Consider the following 13,912-nt stretch of genomic DNA (forward strand, 5'->3'; position numbering starts at 1 on the left):
TCAGGAGGAGTCCATCTAGAATCCCTCTTTCTGTAGTGTTGGCAGGGAGACCTCTGTGGATTAGTATGTTGTTCAGAGGTATTTTGGAAATATTCCTTGAGACGGAGACGTCGAAAATAGGATTCTAGGTCACCACAGAACTGTATCATGTTCGTGGGGGTGGAGGGGCAGAAGGAGAGGCCCCGAGATAGAACAGCTGCTTCTGCCATCATGTGCCAGCAATGCCCCTCTGCCATGTACATTGGTCAAACTGGACAGTCTCTACGTAAAAGAATAAATGAACACAAATCAGATGTCAAGAATTATAACATTCATAAACCAGTCGGAGAACACTTCAATCTCTCTGGTCACGCAATCACAGACATGAAGGTCGCTATCTTAAAACAAAAAAACTTCAAATCCAGACTCCAGCGAGAAACTGCTGAATTGGAATTCATTTGCAAATTGGATACTATTAATTTAGGCTTAAATAGAGACTGGGAGTGGCTAAGTCATTATGCAAGGTAGCCTGTTTCCTCTTGTTTTTTCCTACCCCCCCCCCCCAGATGTTCTGGTTTAACTTGGATTTAAACTTGGAGAGTGGTCAGTTTAGATGAGCTATTACCAGCAGGAGAGTGAGTTTGTGTGTGTATGGGGGTGGGGGGGATGTGAGAAAACCTGGATCTATGCAGGAAATAGCCCGACTTGATTATGTAAAGAGTTGTCACTTTGGATGGGCTATCACCAGCAGGAGAGTGAATTTGTGTGGGGGGGTGGAGGGTGAGAAAACCTGGATTTGTGCTGGAAATGGCCCACCTGTTGATCACTTTAGATAAGCTATTACCAGCAGGACAGTGGGGTGGGAGGAGGTATTGTTTCATATTCTCTGTGTGTATATAAAGTCTGCTGCAGTTTCCACGGTATACATCTGATGAAGTGAGCTGTAGCTCACGAAAGCTCATGCTCAAATAAATTGGTTAGTCTCTAAGGTGCCACAAGTACTCCTTTTCTTCTCACTTTGTAAGTTACTTGTTATATTCTACCTTCCAACAGCCACAAAGTCAACATATCAATGGGACAAAGGGATTTAACAACCACTAGCTCCTCCAAAATTTCCTGACTATCTGGGGATGGAGGGGGAAAAATCTCAAGGGTCTAGTCTCTCTAATGGATTGTTGGTTAGTATCATGACATTATTTTTATTTGGAATTCCAGTAGTCACAGTCAGCTGATGGTACTGCAAACACCTGAAGCAGTGTGAGGCAGCGCATTGAATGTATTTGTTTAGGTGCAAGTAATGTCTTCATTTGTTCAGGTGAAATTCTGGTATTGGCACCGTGAATAAAGGAGGTTGGCTTTTGACTACTTTGTTTTTAAAAAGTCTACATTATTTGTGACTGAAATGGATCTTTAACAGCATTTTGAGGTCATCAGGAGTTGAGGGTGTTCTGTACTTTAGGATCAGGCTTTATGTCCTCAACCACCTGTAACCTGTATGTACTTGTAACTTGATGTTGGAGTTTTCTGATTTTAAGAAAAAATTCTTTTTGAGCAGTAATTTGGAGGCGATCTAGTAGAAAATAAGTTGTACAAATGAGGGCAAAGGAGCAGGAAAGGACGGGCAAGCCCATGTTCCAGGCTGTCATCCCCAGGATGGTGTGGAGAGGTGTCTGCTGGCCTTAGGTTCTGAGATACTCATTATTTTATTCCTTATTAATTGATTAAAAATGCAACAAGAATTGGTACAGTATAAAAATACAAGATGTTTTGTTTTCCAGTGTCTTGGGTAAATTGGCCTCTTTACAAGCACAATATGTAGTTTTAATTCTGCTATCCAATATACAGTGTTAATAACTGGTAAGGTTCATAGGTGTATGGGCAGTAAAGCTGGCAGGGTAAGAGATTCTGCCCCATTTCAGTTTCTGGCGAAAGCCGTTGTCAGATGTGCTTTGGCAGCATCTTTATTTAGTATCTGAATTCTTGGAAGTTGGCCTGATCACATGATTCAGTCTGGAACAAGTGACATATGACTGATGCATTGACCAAGACAGGGAGCTGACTATATGAGGAGGTGGAGCTCTCCTGCTGATTGGGACACATTAAACAGAACAAATACTGCTTGCTTCAGTCAAGCTTCTGGTGTCCAGACAAATCTGAAATTGGTGTTAGAGGCCAAAGGCTGGACTTTGTTACGAAAGGTGTACTTTGTACCCTTAACCAAAAAAAGAAAAAAAGTAAATATGCAATTTTTTGAAACTTTTCAACAAATTAATTGTTTTTATTCCAGAACTAAAATATGAGAAATACTTGACATGAATTTATGATAAACCAAGAGCTAGTAACAGATTAAGGTTTTTAAAAAATCTTTTTGGTGTGAGGGGAGGGTTAATAGCTTTATTTAGATAAAGGAAGTTATGTCTGCTTGCACATAGCTTTTCTTTGTCCAGAAAAGATTTGGATGAAGATGGAATTGTAATTAACCTTTTTGCAAGCCCTTGGTTCCTTTTATTCTGTATTAAGGTTCTGCCTATTAAAACTATGCCCCCACAGGGACCTTATTATTTTGGTGTTGAAAATGTGTTTTACTTTTTGATCTGAATACAGCCACACTTGGGCTCAGTCTTCTCTCTGGCAAGAAATTCCGCTGATGGGGTTACTGTTGAAAACATTCTCTGCCTCTGAGCCTTGTTCAGGACTTCCTCAGCGTCACTGTTCCTGTTTTGCATGTTATCTTTGCAGCTTTGGGTTTGGGATCTAGATACCAAACAAAGATTAGGATAAGACTCTGAATGTGGGTCTTGAAACTGAGACCCTGGTTTCAGAGTGGCAGCCGTGTTAGTCGCAAAAAGAAAAGGAGTACTTGTGGCACTTTAGAGGCTAACCAATTTATTTGAGCATAAGCTTTCGTGAGCTACAGCTTACTTCATCGCATGTTGTAGCTCACAAAAGCTTATGCTCAAATAACTTTTGTTAGTCTCTAAGGTGCCACAAGTGCTCCTTTTCTTTTTGAGACCTTGGTGTGATTTATTCACACCAGCTCTTGTTATTTATGACAGCTATGTTTAACTTGATGGGGAATGAGTTCTGGTAATCTAATTTAGAGATGAAGAAAGCAGACATTAACAGTAGGTAGTTTCTTCTTTTGAGAAGAGAAGGGTCTGTTTTCTAACAATCTAAAGATAATTGAAATCGCATTGAAGTTGGGAAAAATTCAATATACTCTTATCTCCTCCAGCCCCAATATTTGGTGTGTTTTGTATTAAGCAAGTGGTCCCTAGAGATATGTACTTCTAACCCTCCTCTAGTACTGCTCAGATATTTCATTTAATAAAGTAAAAAATTGTTTTCGAAATTGACATTGCCTGCCTCTAATGTGGTTCTGGTATTTCTAACCTGGTAGTAAGAACTTCCCCATTAAACTGACCCCCTGCTTACGTGAAAAATCTAAAGCTAGAGAGAGTCAGTGTAAGTCACATGCTTGTTCACTTGAGTGACTAATGTAGAAAGGATCTGGTCTAACTTGTATGAAACTTGTAACAATGCATCAGAGTTAAACAAGGTGGATTACATAGGCTCAGCAGCTTGTTCAGTGTATCAGGGTTATTTTAGGTGAATAAGTATAAGAAAAAGAATGCAGCTATTACAGTGTGTTAGAACTTTGCATGTTCACAGTAAATACGGGGAGAAGTGTCTTTTGGGAAAACATATTTATTAGCAAACATGTTTTGGAAAGTACCACAAATAAATGGTTCAGCAAATGGAACAGAAGGAAATCCATCTTTAGTTGAAGTGGAATCTGACATCTGTTTGTTTTTGGTTTTTGTATTCATATATGACAAATACTTGGTGCTACTCTCTACCTTTTAACAGGCTTTGCTTATTGTATTTACTGCTTCAGTTTTAGGAGAACCAGCCAGTAGTATATGATTAAAAGGAGAGAAGTTGGTTTGGTTTTGCTGTCTATGTCTCTGAATCATGCTTGCTCTTTTGGCAAGAAATTTTGTGAAATTTCTGTTTGTCTACAGATATCTTTAGTTTGTCTCTTAAAGGATGTGGGAAAGAAAATCCTACTAGAGACATGAATGAAGAATCTACAATAGCATAAGGAAACAAACCTTGAAACAATGCTTGGCCTTAATGGATAGGTTTTTTGGTACAGAAATTTATATCCTATTGGACTTCATCGTGATATTTCAGGTATTTGAAGGGTGTGTGTGTTGAAATTGCATTTGGGATTAATAATGCATAACCAATACTGCCATTTTAAAAGCAATCCAAGTAAAGAAGAGAGTTAGGTCTATCTAGGTTTAGAAGTGACCTACAAACAGCAGGTGACATACTGCCAAACAGTCCTATAAAAGGAATGACTAACCTCCATTTCCCAATGGATTATAGCAGGAGAGTAGGAGGCTTTCCTGAATCATTGTTTATACACACTCTCTGCCTGCCCGTAGGTTGATTTCGTCTTTGGGCCTTGTGTTGCAGATTGAGCATCCTTCAAAAATTGGTTAGAGAAAGGAAGTGGTGAGCTACTGTTGAAGTGTTGGGCTGGTAATCACTTGATGCCTCCAATATGGTGGCCATTAGTGTTTAATCCAGAGGTGCCAGGAGATGGCACTAGTAGTGAAAGGAAAGGGCAAAATGGAAGTCAAAGCTATCACTCCATATTCCTCCTTGACAGACAATTCCAGTCAAAATGGCAAATGAGGTGTCATAAATATAAAGGGAAGGGTAAACCCCTTTGAAATCCCTCCTGGCCAGGGGAAAGCTCCTCTCACCTGTAAAGGGTTAAGAAGCTAAAGGGTAACCTCGCTGGCACCTGACCAAAATGACCAATGAGGAGACAAGATACTTTCAAAAGCTGGGAGGAGGGAGAGAAACAAAGGGTCTGTGGGTCTGTCTATATTCTGTCTTTGCCGGGGATAGACCAGGAATGGAGTCTTAGAACTTTTAGTAAGTAATCTAGCTAGGTACGTGTTAGATTATGATTTCTTTAAATGGCTGAGAAAAGAACTGTGCTGAATAGAATAACTATTTCTGTCTGTGTATCTTTTTTGTAACTTAAGGTTTTGCCTAGAGGGGTTTTCTGTGTTTTGAATCTAATTACCCTGTAAGGTATCTACCATCCTGATTTTACAGGGGGGATTTCTTTATTTCTATTTACTTCTATTTTTATTAAAAGTCTTCTTGTAAGAAAACTGAATGCTTTTTCATTGTTCTCAGATCCAAGGGTTTGGGTCTGTGGTCACCTATACAAATTGGTGAGGCTTTTTATCCAACATTTCCCAGGAAAGGGGGGGTGCAAGTGTTGGGAGGATTGTTCATTGCTCTTAAGATCCAAGGGTCTAGGTCTGTAGTCACCTAGGCAAATTGGTGAGGCTTTTTACCAAACCTTGTCCAGGAAGTGGGGTGCAAGGTTTTGGGAAGTATTTTGGGGGAAAGACGTGTCCAAACAGCTCTTCCCCAGTAACCAGTATTAGTTTGGTGGTGGTAGCGGCCAATCCAAGGACAAAGGGTGGAATATTTTGTACCTTGGAGAAGTTTTGACCTAAGCTGGTAAAGATAAGCTTAGGAGGTTTTTCATGCAGGTCCCCACATCTGTACCCTAGAGTTCAGAGTGGGGGAGGAACCTTGACATGAGGTCATATGAGTAGAAGATTAGAAAACTAGGTGGCCCAATTTTCAGAAGTGCTCAGTACCTGTAGCTCCCATTGACATAAGTGGGAATTGAGTACGCTGCATCTCAAAATATCAGGCAGGATTTTTTTTTTTTAATCCTCAGTTGGCAAGGGAGATTTAGGTTAAACATTAGGACAAATTTTCTAACTACAAGGATAGTTAAGTATTAGAATAGACTTCCAAGAGAGATTGTGGAATCCTGGTCATCGGAGGTTTTTTAAGAACAAGTTAGACAAACACCTGTCCAGGGTGGTCTGACTCTATTTGATCTTGCCTCAGTGGGTGGGGCTGGACTAGATGACCTCTCAAGGTTCCTTCCAGTCTTTCATTTCTGTGATTCTAGCACCAGACACTGATACTGTATCTTGATTACAATAGCTTACTTGAGCATTCTTCTTTGGGGAGGGGAAGGAAAGCTTATAGAGCAACTGGCAGCATCTTCTGTTCTTCCACTAGTCTTAGCCCATCCTCCTCAAATTATGTTACACTCCTATATATCTATATATGTGTGTGTATATTTTCATGCAGTATTCACTAAAATACTGCTTGTCAAATTAGTCTCCCATCCCCAGTGTAGTAAATATATTTCTGTGTGTATGTGTTAAGTGGAGTGAAACTTAATACTTTGTGCATTGGCATTACTTATATATGGAATAAACATAACAGAATTTGTTAGATTTTGCACTTTCAGGTGGTTCACTGTATTGTAGCACTGCACAAACATAAGCCCTACAAATTAAGTTGTCTTTTTAAAGTTGAGTTGAAATGCAGTTTTACATGTCAAAGTTTTAATCTTATGCTTTTGTTGATCATAATCAAAAAGTATTGAGGGGGAGGGAATATGTCTAGAAAACTGTTTTTCTAAGGGTTCTGTTTTGCCTTGGTGTAAGTGGTAATTTTTTTGAGGCCTATGTGTGCCTCAGTTTCCCCCATGCTTTGCATTGCTACCCAATTGAGGGGTGGGATTTAAGTTGTCTTTCAGGATTAAGTTGTGATTCTAAGAGACACAGGTGTGTGCCTCATGTCCCTGTCTGGGTGAAATGAATAGAGTCATTCAGGAACTGGCTGAAACTGACCCAGATCAACAAGGAGTCCGAGAGACAATATAAGCTCTAATGACTCACGGAGCTGCGCTCAGCAGGGAAGCTGAGCAGAGACCCCCAGCTTGAGAACAGAGGGGTGAGCTGGGGGAATAAGTGGGCTTTGGAAGAAGCTTGGTTCTTTCACTGGGAACTGACTAAGGAGGTCAGAGAGAGAGACAGCCTGAAAATGGAGTTCACTACAGCTTGGCTGGTGAATTGCTTTGGGCTGACCAGAATGAACTGTGCTTTAAGTTAGCAAGAGAAATAAAAGTTAAAGACTTCCAGTGCTGTGCTCCAGTCAACTAATAAACCCCACTGTTTTGAAATTGCTGCTTGAGTGTCACTGCAAATACTGGCTGGAGTGCATTAGCCCCTGAAGAGTGCACAGGTATCTACTATGAATATGAACAAGAGGCTGCTCGGCAGCTCTCCAACACCACTTTCTACAAGCCATTACCCTCTGATCCCACTGAGAGTTACCAAAAGCAACTACAGCATTTGCTCAAGAAACTTCCTGAAAAAGCACAAGATCAAATCCGCACAGACACACCCCTGGAACCCTGATCTGGGATATTCTATCTACTACCCAAGGTCCATAAACCTGGAAATCCTGGGCGCCCCATCATCTCAGGCATTGGCACCCCGACAGCAGGATTGTCTGGCTATGTAGACTCCCTCCTCAGGCCCTACGCTACCAGCACTCCCAGCTACCTTCGAGACACCACTGACTTCATTAGGAAACTACAATCCATCGGTGATCTTCTTGATAACACCATCCTGGCCACTATGGATGTAGAAGCCCTCTACACCAACATTCCACACAAAGATGGACTACAAGCCGTCAAGAACACTATCCCCGATAATGTCACGGCTAACCTGGTGGTTGAACTTTGTGACTTTGACCTTACCCATAACTATTTTACATTTGGGGACAACGTATACCTTCAGATCAGCGGCACTGCTATGGGTACCCACATGGCCCCACAGTATGCCAACATTTTTATGGCTGACTTAGAACAACGCTTCCTCAGCTCTCGTCCCCTAACGCCCCTACTCTACTTGCGCTATATTGATGACATTTTCATCATCTGGACCCATGGAAAAGAAGCCCTTGAGGAATTCCACCATGATTTCAACAATTTCCATCCCACCATCAACCTCAGCCTGGTCCAGTCCACACAAGGGATCCACTTCCTGGACACTACAGTGCTAATAAACAATGGTCTCATAAACACCACCCTATACCGGAAACCTACTGACCGCTATTCCTACCTACATGCCTCCAGCTTTCACCCTGACCACACCACACGATCCATCGTCTACAGCCAAGCTCTAAGATACAACCGCATTTGCTCCAACCCCTCAGACAGAGACAAACACCTACAAGATCTCTATCAAGCATTCTTACAACTACAATACCCACCTGCGGAAGTGAAGAAACAGATTGATAGAGCCAGAAGAGTTCCCAGAAGTCACCTACTACAGGACAGTCCTAACAAAGAAAATAACAGAACGCCACTAGCCGTCACCTTCAGCCCCCAACTAAAACCCCTCCAACGCATTATTAAGGATCTACAACCTATCCTGAAGGATGACCCAACACTCTCACAAATCTTGGGAGACAGGCCAGTCCTTGCCTACAGACAGCCCCCCCAACCTGAAGCAAATACTCACCAACAACCACATACCACACAACAGAGCCACTAACCCAGGAACCTATCCTTGCAACAAAGCCCGTTGCCAACTGTGCCCACATATCTATTCAGGGGACACCATCACAGGGCCTAATAACATCAGCCACACTATCAGAGGCTCATTCACATGCACATCCACCAATGTGATATATGCCATCATGTGCCAGCAATGCCCCTCTGCCATGTACATTGGTCAAACTGGACAGTCTCTACATAAAAGAATAAATGGACACAAATCAGATGTCCAGAATTATAACATTCATAAACCAGTCAGAGAACACTTCAATCTCTCTGGTCACGCAATCACAGACATGAAGGTCGCTATCTTACAACAAAAAAACTTCAAATCCAGACACCAGCGAGAAACTTCTGAATTGGAATTCATTTGCAAATTGGATACTATTAATTTAGGCTTAAATAGAGACTGGGAGTGGCTAAGTCATTATGCAAGGTAGCCTGTTTCCTCTTGTTTTTTCCTACCTCCCCCGACGTTCTGGTTAAACTTGGATTTATGCTGGAAATGGCCCACCTTGATTATCATACACATTGTAAGGAGAGTGGTCAGTTTGGATGAGCTATTACCAGCAGGAGAGTGAGTTTGTGGGGGGGGGGGGGGGGGGTGAGAAAACCAGATTTGTGCTGGAAATGGCCCACCTTGATTATCATACACATTGTAAGGAGAGTGGTCACTTTAGATAAGCTATTACCAGCAGGAGAGTGGGGTGGGAGGAGGTATTGTTTCATGGTCTCTGTGTATATAATGTCTTCTGCAGTTTCCACAGTATGCATCCGATGAAGTGAGCTGTAGCTCACGAAAGCTTATGCTCAAATAAATTGGTTAGTCTCTAAGGTGCCACAAGTACTCCTTTTCTTTTTGCGAATACAGACTAACACGGCTGTTACTCTGAAACAGGTATCTACAAGGAGTCTCTCTGTTGGATTTGCAGAGTAGAGCTCATAGTATGATGCAGAAGTCTAGTAGCTCAGTTTAGGAGGCAGTGAGGCTGTGTGGCCTATGCTGAAGGAAGAGGGAGGCAGAGCCCTTGGGGTTCCTCCAAGAGACTGTTCAAAAGCTATAGTATAGCACAGTTCCTGGGGATCCAGGATGGTAACTGATAGCATAACTAAGGTCTCAAATAGCATGAAGAACTTCACTTCTTACTCTTAGGGTGACCATATTTCCCTGTGCTGAATACGGGACACCTGGTAAAATTACTTGTGTTCAGGTGAGTTCAACGGTAATCAATCAGAACTATGCAGTACAAATGTTCAAATTAACATCAAGTTGACTGAGTCCCTGCAAAAAAGAAATACTGTGTAGTTGGATTCTTTTTATTTACCTTCTTATCTTTAGGGCTCACATGGGGAGAGGACACACCCACACCCACACCCCTACCTCTCATGGGGGTGGGGGAGGGCGACCGACCAACCAACCCAATGGTCCAGGCTTGGCTGGGCTCCTGAGATGGACCCTCATCTCCTGGTACCTGTGTCTTCCTGAGGCAACACGTGGGGGGTCACATGCCTCTCCTCCCCAGATTTCTGCCAGGGTTCACACCAGAATGTGTTGAGCAGCAGCCTTTCCTGTGCGGGAGGGAAGGGACAGGTAGCTGCTTTCAGCCGCAGGGTGGGGCGGGGGAAGGGATGACCTGGCCTGTGTCTTTGCAGAGCTCAACTTTTCCTCCCTCCCTGCTGCCCTGTGGCTGGAAGCAGCTTGTCCCTTCCTGCCCACACAGTGTCAAAAGGCAGCTAACATCTCCAGATTGCTGCTGGCCACTGACATAACCCAGCGGCCTCCTGTCCCCCAGCTACAACACAGGCAGGAAGGGATTAAGCCCTAAGGATGCATTGTGCACCAGGGCCCAGGAAACCTGACTGCAGGGGCTTCAGCGAATGGGGCCAGAGAGGTGGCTCAGCAGGAGAGGGTGCCTAGGGGATGCAGCAGCCCCATGCTCCCTGGGGGAAGGACCCAGGGGGCATGGGGAGTGGGGCAGGTGAAGAGGGTGCTAAGTCCCTGCCCTGGGGGCTGCTGTGGAGCCTGCAGGGTTGGGTCACGAACAGGCTTAAAATTGCTTTAGGGCTCCACTCGGGAGCTTAGCTGAGCGGCAGAGTGGCTGCCCGGGTCTCTGGCACATGCAGGGCTCAGCTCCTACTAGCCAGCGTCCTGGGCCAGCGGGTCTTAGGGCTTGTCTACACTGGCACTTTACAGCGCTGCAACTTTCTCGCTCAGGGGTGTGAAAAAAACCAACCCCCGGCGTGCAGCAAGTTTCAGCGCTGTAAAGCACCAGCGGAGACAGTGCACCAGCGCTGGGCCGCGATTACAAAAGCCATGTTAAAGTGCTACCGCGGCAGTGCATTAACACTGCCAGTGTAGACCGGGGGAGGGAAGGAGCCTGCTGGCCAGGCTATTGGTGAGCCAAGCGCTCCGACTAGGGGCTGGTTCTCCGCACAGTGCTGGGAGTGTAGGGGTACGTGGAGGGGCAGCGGGGTTGGGGAAGGGGCAAAGCAGAGAGAGGACAGCGAGAGGGCCGATGGGTGGGCAGCAGAGCGACACGTAGCCGGCCGCTGCCTGGCGCCTGCCTGCACTCACCAGTCACCGCAGTTCACACCACGCAGCCGGTGCCGGCCAGAAATGGGATGGGGGGGATGGGGCCCTGCTGGCCAAGAGCCGGCACGCAGCCGGGACTGCACTGAGGGACCAGCGGGGGGAGTGTCCGGCCCCGCACACTGCAGCTCTGCCCTGCCACCAGCCTTGCACACCCACCCCCATCATCGGCCACTGCAGCCCCCCACCCCCTCCACACTGCTGGTGAGTGAGCCGCTAGCGAGCAGGGATCCGGCCAGCAGCAGTACCCACCAGTACTGATGTGGGGGAGACAAATAATACAGGACAATTTGCCTGTTTTTAAAGAAAAAGTCAGGATACTTCCAGGAGGGCTTAAATACGGGACTGTCCCTTTAAAAATGGGACGTCTGTTCATGCTGTTCTGAGAGCCATTTTCTTTCTCTTCAGTGGTGTCAGGTCTCGTCTGTAATAAATACTACCATGCTGTGAAATTAGATTTCAAACAAGTAGCACTCAGCATGATTAGTGCATGGCTTAGATTGGATTAAACATGTTAACGGTGGTCCAGAATCATTCTACAGGCTTGAAAAGGACAGGAATAGGAGCATGGTTCCCAAGATTTTGGGAAGATTTGAGGAGGGCATGGTAAGCTGTAGTTTGTTCCTCTCAAGCATGAACAGGAGCAATTATGATCTAGTGGACTGAGCATGGAGCTGGGAATTGGAAGACCATGTAACTTACTATTGGCTCTACCCTGGACTTGCTGAGTGACCTTGAGCAAGTAATTTAACCTACTTGTGCCTAGGTTGTCCCATTTGTAAGACGGAGATAATGCTTGCCTTATAAAGAGCTTTGTGGCTGAAAAGGGCTTTATAAATGCCAAACTTTCATTGTTTTTTTTGGTGCATGTGTGTAGACAGTACTCTACAGCAAATTTTAGCAGAAAATGGTGATCTTGTATGGGGTGCTTGGGTTTTTTGGGTGGAATCCTTTTTTTAAGGGCAGAAGGGACAATTATATACTGTACCGTGATGAGGTTAGTTGAGCTTGTAGAAAACAAGACGTGTCCTCTTGGCATGTGTAACTCACGCACCTCCTGGGTGGGTGTTCTGTCCCATCTAGTGGCACCGAGACCACTTAGAGACTAATGAGTCTGCTCTACAGCCTTAGCTAACAGTCATATGGCTTTTTAGCTCATGCAGTAGAGACTCATCCACATAGCTCCAGAGGTCCAAGGTTTGACCACCAATGTCAGTGTTACACATGCACTGCTGAAGGGATTGAATATCCATTTGTTGTAAAACAAAAGTCTGGTTTTAGTTCTAAACCCGTTTCTCCAAGTGCATGTTAATCTTTTTTATTTTATTTTTTTTAAAGGTAGGGAGTGTTTTTAGTTGTACTACATTTTTTAATAATTCCTATTTGGTATTTAAAACATCTGTCTTTTAATTTATTTTTAAGGGACATATTTTTAAGCAAGTGTAAAAGTGAAACGTTATCTCCCTCATATTCGTCAGGTCTTACCTATCAGTTGTATTCTGTAAACAGATTTCTCTTCCATTGTGTAAAAGCTGCTTTTTTTTTTAAGCAGTATCAGGGTCTTAGATGAATATAGACTGTTTACAGAGTAAAACCATTACTGTGCAAAAATTCTGGGGTGTTTGCTGGTGTTAATCATTCCTTACCTGATAACTGTAGGGTATTGGTGACAGATTTTTATTTGCATTTGAAGTACGGTGCTGAGCCATAGGTGGTTGCTAAGAGTTGTCAGATGACACTTGCTCACATGAGAGCCATTAAGAGGGTGTTGTAGCCAGTGTTAGAACAACCTTGCAGCTAAGGGCAAGTCAGTGCAAAAGCAACTATGCTCTTTCTATCAGAGGCCATATGGTTTGGTCTTGTGACCAAATAAATAATTGCCAGCTACATAATCTCATACCAGGAAACAAAGGTAGTTAAAATCAGTATTAGCTGCTGTATCTGCTGACTGCTTACCGGGCTTGGTGGAAAAACTCCGGCAACAGAAGCAGGAGATAATCTTGGATGGGCTTTGAAATTTGAAAGTTCCGTGTGGTGGTCTAATTTGGGATAAATACTACATCACGTTGGATGCAATTGTCTTCCTGAATTATTGGTTGGCAGAACATGTTACTCTTGTTCTAAAAAAGAAACCCAGTGGATTGCTACAAAAGACGTGGTTGAATTTCTGAGAGGAAATGTCTATGGTTGCTGGATGCTGAGCCATTGTGAAGCAACTACCTTAAAGCCATATCTCTTAAGCCAGTATTCAGTATTTTCAAGAAGCTTTGGGAGAGTACATCTGAACTAAGAAGATGTGTGGAGGTACACCAAAAACTGCACACAACACAGGAGGGCAAACAGACCGAGCAAGAAACAGTAATAATGCCTCTTGCCCACTGGGAAATAATATCTCAAACACAGGATTAGATAAAAAGGATAAATCTTTTGTGCCAGAACAGAGCACCGATCGTAAAAGCAGTGTCAATACATTGCTGCAAAACAGGTAGGCCAGTTATCTTTTTTGAAAATGTAATTTTCAGAGGTAATTGGGTGTTCTAGCTTGCATTCTACTGGAAATATAACCATGTGCCTAAAATGCCATAAAGTCAACGAATTGAAAAGCTGTTTTCCAAATGGGGCCATAATACTCCAAAGTTCTTCTTCATTGGTTACTCAGACCAAATTTGTCACTCTAACACAAGTTGTATATACATGCTACCTGGGTCCTCAATGCCAATAGTCGAAAGAGAAATTAAGTTTCGATAATACCGTGTAATTTCAGCTAGTGGCACAAACTTTCCTTCCCCTTCTAAAACTGTTTCTGATCTTCTTTGCCTGCCCCATGTCAGTGGGTCAATCAGTAACATTTTGCAGGGGATGGGGGGAGAAAG

At 43.7% G+C, this 13,912-nt stretch overlaps 1 protein-coding gene across 5 annotated transcripts in view; it reads left to right on the top strand.

Annotated features, from left to right (window-relative positions):
• Positions 1-13,912, top strand: part of FNIP2 (folliculin interacting protein 2) — a 92,881-nt gene that overhangs the window by 17,745 nt on the left and 61,224 nt on the right. The window contains exon 1 of one of the 5 annotated variants that reach the window (XM_075127772.1): positions 13,032-13,524. The exons of 2 other annotated variants lie outside the window; for them this stretch is intronic. In XM_075127772.1, the coding sequence (XP_074983873.1) occupies positions 13,334-13,524 (191 nt within the window). In that variant the 5' untranslated portion in view covers positions 13,032-13,333. Of the gene's footprint in view, positions 1-13,031; positions 13,525-13,912 lie in introns of those variants that run through there. 2 more of the 5 variants (XM_075127773.1, XM_075127774.1) reach the window with 2 other exon arrangements.

The sequence above is a fragment of the Caretta caretta genome, chromosome 4 (genome assembly GCF_965140235.1).
Source record: "Caretta caretta isolate rCarCar2 chromosome 4, rCarCar1.hap1, whole genome shotgun sequence".
In the NCBI taxonomy this organism is placed as follows: Eukaryota; Metazoa; Chordata; order Testudines; family Cheloniidae; genus Caretta; species Caretta caretta.